Source organism: Drosophila novamexicana, unplaced genomic scaffold (assembly GCF_003285875.2).
Source record: "Drosophila novamexicana strain 15010-1031.04,08,12 unplaced genomic scaffold, DnovRS2.1 tig00000008-arrow-pilon, whole genome shotgun sequence".
Classification (NCBI taxonomy): Eukaryota; Metazoa; Arthropoda; class Insecta; order Diptera; family Drosophilidae; genus Drosophila; species Drosophila novamexicana.
Genome location: NW_020824765.1, coordinates 4,105,194 through 4,120,582, shown reverse-complemented (window position 1 = coordinate 4,120,582; position 15,389 = coordinate 4,105,194). Strand labels below are relative to the sequence as shown.

Genomic DNA, 15,389 nt, shown 5'->3' with positions numbered 1-15,389 from the left:
TTCGGTAAACCCATTGACTGACTGGCAAATGTCAGTGGTGTCTCTGTGAAGTGGCTAGCATTTGGATGGGGCGTCCGCGATAGAGATCAGAGCGCGCTCGTGCGCAAAGTCAATTAAAATGATCACAACAACCCAAACACATAAAAAAAAAAAATGAAATCCACGCCAACCCTTTGTTGTGTAGGGGTTGTCGCTGTCTGGCGTCTAGGGGCGGGGGTTGCCGGCGTTGATTACATTTGCCCATTAAAAATCATTAAAATTAGCATAGCACGCCGCACCCAAAACAGACACGCAACTAAAGGGCATAAATCATGAAAAGGATGCGTTTGTGCATTTACCAAAAAAATGAGAAGAGCTTCTCTCGCGCGCCGCGCACGCGCTTCAAGTGCTGCCTCCGCCCTCCCTTGTCAAGGTGGGTTTTGTTTTTTTCTTTTGATTCGGAGTATGCAACATTTCGATTAGCTAATGTTGCCGCCCATAAATCAAAACTCGGACAATGGTGCGGGTCCATTAAAAATGCGTAGAAAACAGTGAAGCGTTTGCTTATCCGTTATTCTGTTACAAAATCCAAACTGTTTATTTAATTTCCATGCGAGTTCGTTGCTTGAGTCTTTCGATTCTGACTTTCGAAATGACAACGAAACAGACAAAGACGAAGAGACGTCAGCAGGGAATAGTCAAAAAACGTGAAAGATATATGTATATACATATATTCAGTGTGTGTGTGTGTGCCTGTTAAGCTGCCACAAAAACCGATAATAAAATAACAGACACTTCCTCGAGGATGCCCTGCCGAGGGCTGAGCGCTGCAGACTTCAGAAATCACTTGTCGCTGTCATTCCACAGCCACTTTTTTATGATTTTCCCGAGAAAACGAACAGAGAGTAAACTAAACATGAGAATGCCGCAAGTGCCAGGAAAATCTCAAGCGTTACTACGAGAGAAAGAGAGAGAGAGAGAGAGACAGCGGTTTTCACTTGCCGCGCACTGAAAGCAAACCCAAATTGTGGCTGCAGTTTTCGGGCACTTGAAACAGGACGGAGCCCGACTGCCTAATTTATGCCCAGTGGCAATGCGATGCCTGAAATTCCAATTGCCGCCCTTCCAAAGCGATAGAGAGGGAGAGAGAGGGAGAGAGAGACCTCTGCGACGGCAGCCCCTGTGTGTTTGCTCAATTAAACTAATTTATGCGGCATGCTAATGTCCTCTCCTCATATAAGCATCATATTTATACTTCAGTTATTGAGAGGCTCTCTATATAGCCCCTGGTTGAGGCATAGTCAGGTGCAGTTCCTGGTTCTCAGCGCCCGGTTGCCGAGTGCATGTCCGTGAAGCATAAAACATGTTTAATAAAACATTTCACGATCGCGCTCCATAAATTGTGTCACAAATGCAACTTTGCAATTAAAGTGCAACAAGAAAGTAAATATAAAATCGGCTTGTCAAAGAAATCATACTTTTCTGGCGCACATTATTACGCGAACTACTTAGATACTTTATTTGTTTGGTGAGTAAATAGTTCACTCGATCACGTGTGGCTTACTATCAAGTGGAGTGTAGGTATATCAAACCAATACGTATTTGAAATATAATATTTGAAAAATATTTAATATCATTTGTGCATTATTTACTAGCTGTAATCCAAGCCTGTTGACAGATGGAACCACATATCTCAAATGTTGTTTTCCTTTGAACAGTTTGTTGATTTCAAATATGTGTATTCTTATCCAACTCGAGAATTATATCTTTTATGTGCTGTGAATCGGATTTCAGTAAATAAACACGCTGCAATTTGGAAAGGTCGACTGTCTCCTCAATTTATGAAACTAGGTAATACACCAAGGAGCGCAGTTCATAATTCGTTTATATTATTTATTTATTTTATTTAATTTGAATAGAATAAAAGAATTCTTCACTAAAAATTTACAAAATAATCTTACTTAGCTAGGTTGAAAAAAATTGCTAACTAAAAAAACAGTTCGCTTGTAGAGTCAACCCTTTTTTAAGATTTTTTGGAATATCTGGGCCAAATAATGTCCGATTTTGGAATTTAATGCCATTTTGAACTCGTAAGGATCAGTACTATTGATTGGCATCAAAATAATAAGAACGTAAATTTTGACCCAAATCGACCAAAAAGCCAGGGGTTACATCACGTTTTTTATCAAAATCGGACTCGGTCCGAAAATCGAAACATGTTTGATGATTATTTTTGAATAACTCTGGTTAATATTGTCTGGTTTTGAATTGTTATACCTTTTTCAATTCGTACAGGTCCCTACTATCAATTGGCATTCGAATAAATTAAAAATCGATGGGTTAAACAAAGTTGTGGACCCAAAAACGATTCATTTATAAAGACAACCTTTCTTGATGATTTTTTGGATTATCTCGGCCAAATAATGTCAAATTTTGGAATTGTATACCATTTTGGACTCGCAATGATCAGTACTATCGATTGGCATAAAAAAAATGAAAATCTAAATTTTGACCCAAATCGACCAAAAAGCAAGGGGTTACATCACATTTTTTCTCAAAATCTGGCTAGGTTCGAAAATCAAAACTTTTTTGATGATTTTCTTTAAATAACTCGGCCAAATAACGTCCGTTTTTGAAGTATTATACCTTTTTGAATTCGTACGGATCCCTACTATCAGTAAGCATTCAAACAAATTAAAAATCGATGGGCTAAAAAAAAGTTGTTGACCAGAACAACGATTCGTTTGTAAAGTCAACCCTTTTCGATGATAATATGGAATATAAAATATTAAAATTTGTTATGGAACAGAAACAAATAAACAATAATAGTAATGAGTTATTTTAAAACTGTTTTGAATAGATAGAAGTAAATAGGGTAGAGATGGAAATTACTGATACAGATGATTCTTAATTAAATAATTAAATATTGCTTGCATTTTTAGTTTTCTCCTTTAAAATATATATGCTCAAGTTATTTGTAAATTTGCTTGGGATATTCTAGAATATTTAAATTTATTGTTGAATGCCTTCTCATTATTTTATATAAATAAACAATGATTGATTGTTGCCTTGGTAAGAGTGGATAATCAAGTGCGTAGATTAGTGGGCGGGGCTTGAAAGAAAACTTTAATAATTGATTGAAGGTTTCGGCTGTCATTCATTCACTGCCAAAAGATTCAAATAAGTAACTACGTAATTATAAATGAAGTATCTTAGCAGCTTTAGATACGGAATAGGGAAATAGGTTGGCAAAAAGTAAAGGATTCACTCTGGAATTGCCTCCTGTGAGGATTGAACTCACGACCCCTGGTTTACAAGACCAGTGCTCTGCCACTGAGCTAAAGAGGCGCCTGCTTGAGAGGCGCTAAAGTAGCCAACTTCTGCTACAACTGCTGCAGATGCAAGCTTGTATCTTGTATCTTGTATCTTGTCTCTGCGACACACAGATAGCAGCGAACATATGTTGACACAGTTGTCGCCTGCTGCTGATAACTGTTTCAATGTTTCGACAGTCCCATAAGAAATATATAGACACACGGCAAGGTCAGGCTCACGACCGGATATTAATTTTAAAAATTACACACACTCTCATACTTATTATTATCTTAATAATCATCGCACATCTGAACACGTTTTGTTGTTGTCGAAGTTGAAGTTGAAGTTGTGCCTCGGGCTGCGCTTCAGTGGCCCATGACAATTAGGGCCATAGAAATTGAGTTTCGGCAGGCTCACCTGTTGTAAGTGAAACCCGCTCGCCAGCTGAAATGGAGACGGAGATGGATCCATTAGGCTCCGCGGGCATCAAAATGAAAACGACATGCCCAATGAACAAATATTTTCACATCATCATTTTGATTACCGCAGCTTGTTGTTGTTGTTGCTGTTGCCATTTCTTCGGCTGCGTCACGATGCGTGTGTGATGCGCAGCAGTTCGATTTCAGTTTCGAGGCAGCAGTGCGTGCAAAATGGATCAACGATCTGTGCGCTTCACTGGCCCAGCTCAGCGACTCGGACTTGAACTCGAACGAGTCCAGAGTACAGGCCGGCAAATGTTGCCTCGCCCGGGTCAATACAAAATCAATCGATTTTGGCTTCCGCGCACATGTGCTGCACACATTGTGGCAATAGGATTCACACGGCGCACAGCAGGCGCAGGCCGAGGCCCCGAGGCCTGAACTTAGACGCCTACCTGGCCACCGGGTCAAAAAAATAATTGCAATTAGCTGAGACAAACAACTGGCGCGTGCTGTGCACCGCCAGAGGCCCAGAGAAATGGAACAGCTGTTGGACACGTCCGAGGCGTTAGCATCGCACACTTAATCAAGGCCATCGAGCAAAGAGGGAGCTAGTATGTAGTTTGGACAGACGGAATCTTAAGCCACATATGGTATGCTTACTTTAATGGTAGAGACTAAAGTGCTTGGCTTTAACTCCTTCAAAAAGAAAAGTTGGTCCTTTTTTATAGACGGATAATTATAGAAATATAATTATAGCCTATTTCGATATGAAATCTAGAAATCTATAATATTATTATAATAATAATAACTTTAAAAAAATAAAAATATGTTTATTAGCATGGGATTATTAAACATATTTCTTTTTATCAATTTATTCAATTGAGCTTGCGAGCCAAGTTTCTGCCCTTTTGTTCAGTTTATGGAAATGGATCACAGCCTTGAACCCAATATTTTAAAAGAGCCGTTCATTCATATTAAATACAATAGGCGTCTCCAAATTGGAGCTCTATTCAAAATTGATATCTGTAAAATGTATTTAATTAATTGCACAAGCTGTGGCCGAAGTTGTTTGTGCTTTCCAGTCAAGACCTCCTCGTGAGTTTTTATCTTAGGCCATACCATTTTTGGTAAATTAAATGGTTCGGCTCAAAGTACAACTGATGGCAGAAAATAAATTTATATATTGAGCCAAACCATCTTTGTAAAAGTAAATAGTTCTAATTTCACTTCGAGCTCTGGCTTTGAACCAGTTCGGCTTGGAGCTTTGATTGATAACATATTTAATGACAAGTTCTGAAATGTTTTATGCAGCAACCCTTTTATTAAACTAGTTAGAATAGAAAGTAGAAAAAGTTGGCTGAAAAAACTTAAAAAAAAAACATTTAAATATTTCGCCCTACTCATCCCATAACTATTCTTTGTTAATGCTAAAAGTACATGCCTAGAAATTTGAGAAGCTTATCACGTTAGCTAAAAATGCCTTTCCAAAGGTTCAATCGCATTAAAACAAAACCGCATTCCGAGGATTTCAGCAGAGTGTGCGGTAATGTGAGGCAAATCTCATCCGATCTCTATTAGCTGCATTTAGAGGCTTAATTTTTTACGAATGCGGCAGACAAACAATGCAGAATTTGGGTGAGAAATTGCCCGATTTAGTGTAAAATTGCGCGCGTTCGACTGGTGACAGAAACGAAACACACATAAAAAACGTGGCCGCTGACAGGAAGAGGCATTGCATCAATGCGTCATTATCCTGCCCGTAAAAAAAGGACGTCTGAGGCATGGCAGCAATTCGTCACAGCCTGTCACAGGCAGTTGCATGCGCGACCCGGCTCATCATCAATCTCGGGCTCAGGTTGTAACATTTACATTAACATTCTAACAGTTTCGTGTCCTTCGCTCTGTATCCTGCCTGCAGCCTGCGCACGCGCCACGCGCACAAAACGGAGGCTTGCAGCTGCCGCCGCCGACGCCGCCACTCGAAATGTTGTTGTTGTTGTTGTTTCTGCTGTTGTTGTTGCTGTTGTTGTTGTTGCTGTTGTTTTTCAACCCCCCTACGAAGCGCTTGGAAAATGCACAGCCCTGGCATTAGCTTTTGTTTTCCACTTGAAGCGCAGAATGCCAGACACAGTCGAGAGCACTTTCCATGGTTGCCTTTGTAAACATGCAGTTTTTACTTGGCTTTCCACTCAAATTTTTCGGCGCTCTTAATTAATTTGAACTGATTTCGAAGCCAAAGAGTTTCACGCAATGCGTTAATGAAAATTCAATTACCGCCTTTGTTGGCCTTTGGTCCCTCGACCCGCCAGCACTCATAGATCCCTTCTATTCCCATTCCCATTCCCGCCATGCCACGTCCCGTCGCGTTGCCTATTTGTTGTTTCAATCTAAACTGGGGAATACATGTGGAGTTCCTAATGCTGCTGCCGCGAGGGAACTTTAATTAAATACAAAGAAAACACATTTTTTACAAGGTAGCGGAAGTCAATCAAAGAATGAAATCTAAAACATCAATGCTTACTTTTAAATTGGGGGTTTGTAAAAATGTTTTGCTAAGAATTTAGATAATTTGCTTACAAAATTTCATATTTCATTTCATATTTTCAGCTTCAAAACGACTGAAATTAATAAAGTGGAAGGGTTCAATCTTAATTCAAATCTTGCTAAACTGTAGCAAGCTTTGCTTCTTAAATCAAGGTAAAGTTTTATAAAGTATATATATTCTTGATCAGCATCAATCAACCATATCCGTATGTTTATTGATTTATTTTTCCAAGAATCGCAAATCTACTAATTAAAGTAAATTCTCTATCTTTTGAAAGGGTATTCAAAGCTCGGCAAATTGAAGGCAACTCTTCTTTATTGTGTCATATCTAGTTTTTAGACGCTGGCCAACAGGTGCTCGGAGGTGTGAGAGGAAGGTCTTAAACAGGTCTAAAAAGTCAATGAGTTGAAAACATTTTGATACGTTTATCGGTTGCAATTATAATTGTTGTATAAATATAAATATGTTGCTGAGATAATCTGAGATAATCGAGAAAAATCAAACGAATCGATCTCTCGAACTCATAAATTATAAGTAACAGCAGCTGATTCAACTTAATTGGACCGACTAAGAGCCGGTTTTTGCTTCAGGGCTGTGCCTAAAAAAGTATTTCTCAGTGTAGTCTATTGAGATGTAATGAACTGTGATTCGATTTGATTGCGACTGTGATTGAGGTCTCTTCAATGTCAGCAGATCGATTGGAACTAAAAAGCTGCATTTGAATGGTATTTGCATAAGTTGGACTAGGGTTTGTCAACACGGTGTTAAACTTGAGCCAAAATTTATTTAAATGCTCGTTTTAAATTAATTAAGAAGCGCAATTAAATTTGCATCGCCCGCGGGAAAAACTTGGCCAACGAAACTCGTTTGGCGGCTTTGAAATACGTTTGCCGAGTCGAGCAGCACGACGATACAAATGTTCAAATATGTACCAGAGCCGTAAAACATGCCAAAAGTGTTCGTTTCATTTGGGATTAGCCACACAATGCCAGCCCAAATGGTTATAAATTATTTATGACGGCTTAAATGTCAAGAGCTATTGCTCACCACCCACAAAAGAAAACGACAAACGAAAAACCAAAAATGACACTTTGCAATTCTCATTTCTGATCGCTGCTAGATTAAGAAAAATGTTTCAATTATGTTGCAAGTCGGCGGCGTTAAACATTTAGTTTGGGCTCGAGTCGGGCATCGGGTCTGGGCTTGGCCCATTCATTGCGCTTGCCTGCGTCCAGGTGAATGAGTGCACTTCGGGTTGACATGAATCGTTGCAACAGCCACAATGGATTGCACTTTTAATAGCAACAGGCGCAACACAGAATGCCGGAAGCGCATTGCGTATTGCACAATTACAACAACAACAACAAAACAAACCAAACAAACAAACAGAAATGAGCGCAGTTTTTCAGTTTCAGCGGAAGTTTAATGCAAGTTTTGCACAATCGAAAATTGTAATGCACAGGAAAGCGAAATAAACTGTAATTAACTGGCGGCTCTCCAGTATAGGGTCTATATGGGGTCTATATAGCTTTTATAGGTGGGTAGGTACTCATTTATTCCGCATGAATTTGCATACACACATAAGTATAATAATCACCGAGTCTCAGCGGCGTCCGAGCAGGGTCAGGGAAAGACACTACACACTAGACTGTGATTCGGAAATGCATTCGCATTCGCATTCGCATTCGCAATCATATTCCTGGCTACGCATCACAATCCACTACAATTAGGGGTGGCTGGATGGATTGTTGCCAGGATGCGGCGACTACAGAGAATGATAAATATTTTGCGCCTGAATGACAGCCCATAAAGAAAGAGAGAGGGGGAGCGCTGTCAATGGATGGGATCATTCACGCTGTCGCTGCTCTATTGATAATGGTTATGTTCAATCAAGGACTTGTAACACTGATTAGCAGGACGCATCCTTTGAGTGGCCAACGGACTGTACTGCACAGCACAAGTGACAGCTGTCGGATTTGCTGTAAGCATCGTTCATTTGCCGCTTACATGCCGTCGCCCTTCAGGCCCCTTTGATTGATGACGTTGACAAGTTGTCCGGCTGCTGCTCGGCTGACTGCAGCCACCCTGCAACTCTTTTCCAACACTGACACACTCTGTAAAGGGTTACAATGCCAAAGTCAACGCACGGATTCAACAGCTTAGGAAATTACCATACACGGCAATCGTTGCGCCCCGGGCCCAAACTCCGGCTAAGTCCTGGACTTGCTTGAGGTAAGCTCTCGGTTTCGGTATCGCGTTCCATTCTTTTGCATAATGCATTTTCACAGCGGTATACCACCACCCTACCCTTGGAATACTTACCCGAAAAACTACGTAAATGTAAAGAAAAGTGGGCGTTGTAATGTTGACACTGTAATTTACGCATTTCACCTTTTATGCGACACGCAAATTTGCATAACGCATCCAACTTCAATAGCAAAAGGGCTGTCGCGGGGTAACTTGATATGGCCATGCTGCATAATTTACCTTTATAAACGTGTATACGAATGCAACTACTACAATTGCTCAAAAATAATTGCTTTTTATATACCTTTTGGCTTGGAGTACAGTCATGATGCTTTATACGCTTCGAAAATATTAAGAAGATCCTTTATGGCACGACCAATCCTGGAGTATACCTCATGTATCGGTTGCCACCATATTCTATTCATCAAGACAGAATTAATTGTATACAGAAACAGTTCTTGATCAATTGGGATCCTCGTGTGCGGTTACCGTCATACTCCAGTAGACTTCTGATGATCAATCTTCCTTCTTGGTGTATTATTTATTTATACGGTAATTACGGGTGAACTGTACTGCTGGGTCGACTAGCCGATTAAACTTCTCTATCCCTACGTCACTACGTCAAGTCCAAAGTTCACGTAACATTTAACTTAGAAAAAATACTTTTCTTATATTATTTTATTTTTTTTTTACAATTGTATTGGTTTAACTTCTAACAATTCAAACTACTCGTTCTAAACAAATTAGTCCCCCAGATCCCCTCATATTAACCCTGAAAATGATAATCTTGTACAAATAAATCCAATAAATTGCGACCTTTTGTATTGTCAGCTCAGATGAAACAATTAAGTTACGGGCCCTGGCTTCCCACGTAACAGATACAGATACATAACTACCCAAAGCCAAGTTTTTTTTATTTTGCCTACAAGTTACCATAACAAATTGCTGCTTGAAAGTACACACTTACACCTAGCTGACATTTGGAACATTTCCAGAACCGACTTGTCTTAATTAGTCGAACAAAACAAATGCAGACAGCAGCAGAGGCAACCTTCCTACGAGCTCGACAGCTGCTGCTGCTGCTGCTGGTTCCATTTCCAAGGCAATTGCTGATGCTAGATAATGCTTGGCTTGGCATCAACAGACATAAAATTAACGCAGATAGCATTAACACGTCTTCAAATTGGCTAACGCCCCCCACTGGAACTGCGTCTCGTACATGCCGCCAACTGTTCAAACAGCCCCCGAGCAACGCAATTATATCAGACGATGACGAAGCGTTGCCGAGCTGTGCAGAGGTGTTGATCTTATCATCGGTTTTAGCGAGGCGCGTTGCTCATGCCTCTTTAGCTCAGTGGCAGAGCACTGGTCTTGTAAACCAGGGGTCGTGAGTTCAATCCTCACAGGAGGCAATTCTTCGAGTACATTTTTTTTTAATTTAAATATTAGTTTTAATATGTACATTAAACAAAATAAGATTTGGTGAACATTTTTAAATACTTTGCTATTGTTATATTTAATTAACATGGTTTATTTCAATAACAGAATTAACAGATTTATTATCCCAAATGTACTATTGTTTGTTAATTGCTTACCTTCCCCAAGTTTGCCTCTTCATACAGCTGTGACACAAATGATTTGTGTGGCTTAGATCCAAGTAATTTCCGTTGCTACTCCAGCAACGAGAATTATACTATTTGCTTTTCTAATTCATAGTTTTAGTTTATTTTCACTAATTTAGCTCGAATTAGCTATACTCTAATATGAATACAAATCCTTCAACATAATAAGAAATTAAAGTACAATATGTATTAGTTACCCTCGTTTTTCTTCATTTTCCCCCCAAGATGTACAACAGAATATTAGGTATTTGCGTAAGTTTAATGGAATTCGACAGTTATCCAGGTCATCTCGAAACAATAAAAATAAAAAAAAAATAACATAAAAATCTACGAAATTCATAACTATGCCTCCTGTGAGGATTGAACTCACGACCCCTGGTTTACAAGACCAGTGCTCTGCCACTGAGCTAAAGAGGCGAATAGTGCTCATGCGCCAAATAACTGGCATCATATATAGCGAGAGCCTACCTCTATAATTGACTTTTATTTGGCGGCTAAATTTAGCCAGTTTTTAATAATATTAACTGTGTTCTTATGTTATTTCGTGTATGAACAACTGTTCACCTTCTCAGGTTGGCGGGGGGAAATTCCGATAGGCGCTGCTGCGGTGTTTTCTGTTCCTCACTTTGCGTTGCCGGTTGTTTGAAAAAAAAACGCGAAGAGCATCGGAAAGTGCTTCGAAAATTTGTTTGTAAACAAATGTAGCTTCGTCTAGCCGAATCTTGTTCTCTGTATCTCGCACAATCGCACTGATGCTCTGCTTGCTCTGGTGTTCTGAATACCATGCTTTTTCGATCTAAAAATAAAAGGCCCGTCCGTTTTCTGGATACCACACGTTGAGGCCTGTTCAGTGCGACTGCAGTATTCATCGGCGATAGAGGCGAATCGGAAATTTTCACTACTTGCATAATTTAAGAATTTTATCTGATTTTCAATTATAAAATTGAGTTAACGCCATGAAAATGCCACTTAGCCAGCAGAAAGGCTTCTTTGCCGAGTACTACCTCAAGCTGAGGGAAGCGGGCGGCGCCAGCTGCGAGGCGGACATCGCCAAATTGTCAACATGTGGCAACGATGACGAGCGCGTGGCCTACGTGGACCAGCTGGCCTGGGTGCGTGCGGGGGATGCGGACCTGCAAGTGCAGCGCGAGTTCAGCGGAAAAAATGCAACCGTCGCAGCGGAGCTGAAGGAACGTGCCACGGCTGCATTCAAGCAGAAGAAGTGGCTGGAGGCCATGTTGCTCTACAGCCGGAGCTATGTGGCGCTGCCGCATGACAAGGGTGAGTAGCTGCCTCCACTTTGTGGGCCACTTTATCAATTATATCCCGTTTCCCCACCAGTCCAGGAGCGTTCCATTGCGCTGGCCAATCGCTCGGCCACGCTGTACCACATGCAGAAACACAGCGAGTGCCTGGTGGATATCAGACGCGCTCTGGAGCTGGAGTATCCCAAAGAGCTCATCTACAAGCTGTACGAGCGCCAGGCTCGCTGTTACATGGCTCTGAAGGACTATCCACGCACGATCAGCGCCTTCAAGTGGGTGATACGGCCGTGTCCACAAAAGCTAGCCTAACATTTGGTTTTATTTGCAGAAAGTGCATCACTGCCATGGACGATTCTACGCTGCCCGCCGACAGGCGCTCCAAGCTGCATCTGGATGCCATGACCATGATCAAGATGCTAGAGCATGATCCGCGCACGGGCAAGCAAGCAGCCAGGCAGCTGAAGCTGAAGAACGCCAACGTCTTAGAGCAGGCACACACGTTGCCGGAGGAAAAGGAATTTGTCAGCTCTCTGGTTCGCATCGACCAGAATTCGCAGGAGGGACGATTTGCTCGCGCCGCTGCCGACGTCCAGGTGGGCCAGGAGCTGCTAGTGGAGCATCCTTACGTCGCTGTGCTGCTCGAGAAATTCGCCCAGACTCATTGCGAATATTGCTTTGTCCGGTAAGTGAATGTTCAGATAGAAAATAAAATAAACAAATTTCAATATGGGTCTTTCTTTTCACTCCTATTTCCCCTTAGTATGGCTATGTTTTATGAAATCAGCGGAAATATATATTATATATTATGTTTCTTCCGTATTTTTCAGAACCGTGGTGCCAGTGGCCTGTCCGGGCTGCTCGGATGTCATCTACTGTTCGGAGCAGTGCCAGGAGCGTGCGTCTGCCAAGTACCACAAGTACGAGTGCGGCATATTGCCGGTGATTTGGCGATCCGGCGCCTCCATCAACAATCACATGGCCCTGCGCATCATTGCCAGCAAGCCGCTGGACTACTTTCTGCAGCTGAAGTCGAGCCTTGACGAGGAGCTGTCGCTGGAGCAGCTATTGGGGTGGGCATAGACACAGCTGCCACGAATTCTAAATCTATTTTTCTCCATCTTTGCAGCCTGCCCAAGGACGACTTTCGGCGCGTGGCCCACTTGGAGCGTCATGAGGGGCAGCGGCAACCGTCAAACTTCTTTCAGTATGTGTTGATGGCGCGCTTTCTGACCAAATGCCTGCAGTCGGCGGGCTACTTCGGCAGCGAGCCGCAGCCGGAGCAGGTGAGCGCCATCAGCGCGCTGCTGCTGCGGAGTCTGCAGTTTATTCAGTTCAATACCCACGAGGTGGCCGAGCTGCACAAGTTCCAGGCCGAGAGGAGGGAGAAATCCATCTTCATTGGCGGAGCTATATACCCGACGCTGGCACTTTTCAACCACTCCTGCGACCCGGGCGTGGTCAGGTACTTCCGGGGCACCACCATCCACATCAACAGCGTGCGGCCCATCGAGGCGGGCCTGCCCATTAACGAGAACTACGGACCCATTTACACGCAGGACAGGCGTGAAGATCGTCAGGCCCGGCTAAAGGATCTCTATTGGTTCGAGTGCAACTGCGATGCCTGCCTGGAAAGCTGGCCGCTGTTCGAGGAGCTGCCCAGGGACATTATACGCTTCCGTTGCGAGGCGCCCAACAACTGCGCGGCCATCATTGAGGTGCCGCCCACCTGCAACGATTTCATGATCAAGTGCGTCACTTGCGGCGAGATCACCAACATCCTGAAGGGCCTCAAGGTCATGCAGGACACCGAAATGATGACGCGCACCGCCAAGCGACTCTACGATACCGGCGACTACTCGAAGGCGCTTAACAAGTTTGTCGACCTGCTACGGATCATGTACGAGGTGTTGGCGCCCCCATTCCCCGACTTCTGCGAGTGTCAGCAGCATTTGAAGGACTGTTTCCTGAACCTGGGCAATGTCTACAATCTGAACTAAATGTAGCCCCTACTTGTGGTTAGAGTAGAATATGAAGCCCATTAAATAAAATACTTAATCGAACTGCTAGAGTCTAGCGAATACCCATAACTTTTAATGAATATTTATTGTTTATATATATATTTAATTTGCTGAAAAAATGTCTCGAACTATTTAGTGCTACAATTTTAAGCGATGTTGGATTAGTTAATCATCCACCTCTCACTTCCGCTCTCACTCTCTCCCTCTTTCGATTAGGGGTAATACCCATTTGCGAAGATTAGGTCTCCCAGCTGCCGTAGTTTATATTGTTACAGCGTCCACTGTGCAGCTTACTGCAGCCGGCAAATCCGCTGTCGCCGTAGTAACAGCAGCGATAACAGGTTGTTGTTGGCAGCCAGCTGGTGTCTGCGAAATCGAATTGGAATATATTTCATTGGGTTGGGGTCTGACCCGCGATATCGCGCGCGCTCTACTTACATCCGCAGGTCCATCGGTAATGCGTGCGCTCCTCCTGCTCCGTTAGATAACAGCGCTGCAGCACACCTTGAACCAAGTCCCAGAACCAGGGAAAAAAGTTCGGGTAATGTGGTGCTACTGGCGGCCTAGTAGAGGGAGGTAGCTCTGGCGGTGCAAAGGTCGGCAGATCTGGCAAGCTGATCTGCACATCCTCGGTGGTGGTGGATATTGCAGTTGTAGGTGGTTCTGTGTCTGCTTCAGTTGTGGTTCGTTCTGTTGTGGTGGTGGGCAGCTCTGTTGTTGCCTTTGTTGTGGTGGTTGTGGGAGCCTCGGTTGTGGTTGTGGGAAAGTCCTCTGGGAATTCGGGCTCAATGTCTTGTCCGTGCACTTGGCTGCGCATCATCAGCCAGAGCAGGCACAAGAGCTGCAACTTAAACTTCACTTGCATTTTACAAAGTCAATTGCCCGTGCTGTCGTGTGCTGCTTGCTTTTCAGACTGATCCCGTGTCGAGCACCGGGCCGGGCATCAACTGTCGTCGCTGCTGCCGCTGCCTGTGCTAGTCGGCAGTGAACATTTTATTAAATTTACTTATGCCATTCGTGGAAAACGTATGAGTAATATGTTTTTAGCTCTGTTCTTGGCGTAGTGCGGCGACTCGCTTAAGTTGCAAAAGCTATGGTGCATTTCTCGAAGTGTAGCACTCATTAATGGCTGTGGGCAGTGTGGGGCAAGGGGAAGGCGAAGGGCAAGAGGAAATCGTCGGCTTATCAGCAGTGAAACCCACAAGCGAGTACCGCTTGAATTGCTTACCTGCGGGTGGATGAGCACGCGTGCGCGACTTACCTTGTAACATATATATTGTCGCGTTTTTAATAGAGTTAATATTTAGCATTATGTTGTTGTTGTTGTTGTTGCTGCTGTTGTTGTTGTTGTTGCTGTTGTTGTTGCCTGCACCCGCATAATGCCAGCAAACGCTGATGACGCAAAGAACTTTTGCTTTCAAAAAAATTGCGAATAAATGAATGAATGCAACAAGCCTCGTATGCAAATCGAACTGCTATTGAACTTCAATTAGCACGTAATCCCATCAAGGGATATTTACATTTAATGCATTGTGAATAAACTGCAAAGGTCACTTTTAGATTACGTTTGCTATTTGCAACATGTAAAGTACATAAAGTCGTCTACAGTAGAGCCTGGCATTATAAAAACCTAAGCGAAGTACTTTCTATGGAACAGAAACATTTTTGAAACTTTAATGAGATAAGACTTTCTTGGGCAAAATTTCCCTTCCACGCCAGACCAGAAATATAAATATCCCGTGATTGCCCGAAAGCATGCAACATATTTTAATTACTCCGAATATAATCTGGCAGTGGACAGCTGGAATTTTATATCATGCCAAGAAGTATGCAATATTTGTATCTAAATCATGTTTTGAGACTAACAGACCATAATTTTTCTTGAAATATTATATTATTAATATTAAAATTGCAAATATATTTACACATATATTCATTTACTCTAGGCATTACGCTCTTCACAGATTCGTTGCATT

At 42.5% G+C, this 15,389-nt stretch overlaps 2 protein-coding genes and 3 non-coding genes across 7 annotated transcripts in view; 2 read left to right on the top strand and 3 right to left on the bottom strand.

Annotated features, from left to right (window-relative positions):
* Window positions 1-13,465, top strand: part of LOC115771423 (SET and MYND domain-containing protein DDB_G0284059) — a 29,722-nt gene extending 16,257 nt beyond the window's left edge. The window contains exons 2-6 of one of the 3 annotated variants that reach the window (XM_030717144.1): window positions 11,104-11,411; window positions 11,472-11,667; window positions 11,724-12,077; window positions 12,223-12,465; window positions 12,522-13,465. In XM_030717144.1, the coding sequence (XP_030573004.1) occupies window positions 11,366-11,411; window positions 11,472-11,667; window positions 11,724-12,077; window positions 12,223-12,465; window positions 12,522-13,392 (1,710 nt within the window). In that variant the 5' untranslated portion in view covers window positions 11,104-11,365 and the 3' untranslated portion in view covers window positions 13,393-13,465. Of the gene's footprint in view, window positions 1-11,036; window positions 11,412-11,471; window positions 11,668-11,723; window positions 12,078-12,222; window positions 12,466-12,521 lie in introns of those variants that run through there. The other 2 variants (XM_030717128.1, XM_030717136.1) reach the window with 2 other exon arrangements.
* Trnat-ugu lies at window positions 3,256-3,327 on the bottom strand. The gene has a single exon. It is a non-coding gene; the product is annotated as a tRNA-Thr (tRNA).
* Trnat-ugu lies at window positions 9,849-9,920 on the top strand. The gene has a single exon. It is a non-coding gene; the product is annotated as a tRNA-Thr (tRNA).
* On the bottom strand, window positions 10,476-10,547 carry Trnat-ugu. The gene has a single exon. It is a non-coding gene; the product is annotated as a tRNA-Thr (tRNA).
* Window positions 13,466-13,511: 46 nt separating the features above from the next.
* On the bottom strand, window positions 13,512-14,340 carry LOC115771480 (integumentary mucin C.1-like). The gene is made up of 2 exons (XM_030717205.1): window positions 13,852-14,340; window positions 13,512-13,779 (listed from the first exon to the last, which is right to left on the bottom strand). Exons 1-2 carry the CDS (start codon window positions 14,276-14,278, stop codon window positions 13,652-13,654), a joined length of 555 nt encoding a protein of 184 aa, XP_030573065.1. The 5' UTR covers window positions 14,279-14,340; the 3' UTR covers window positions 13,512-13,651.
* Between the last annotated feature and the right edge of the window lie 1,049 nt (window positions 14,341-15,389).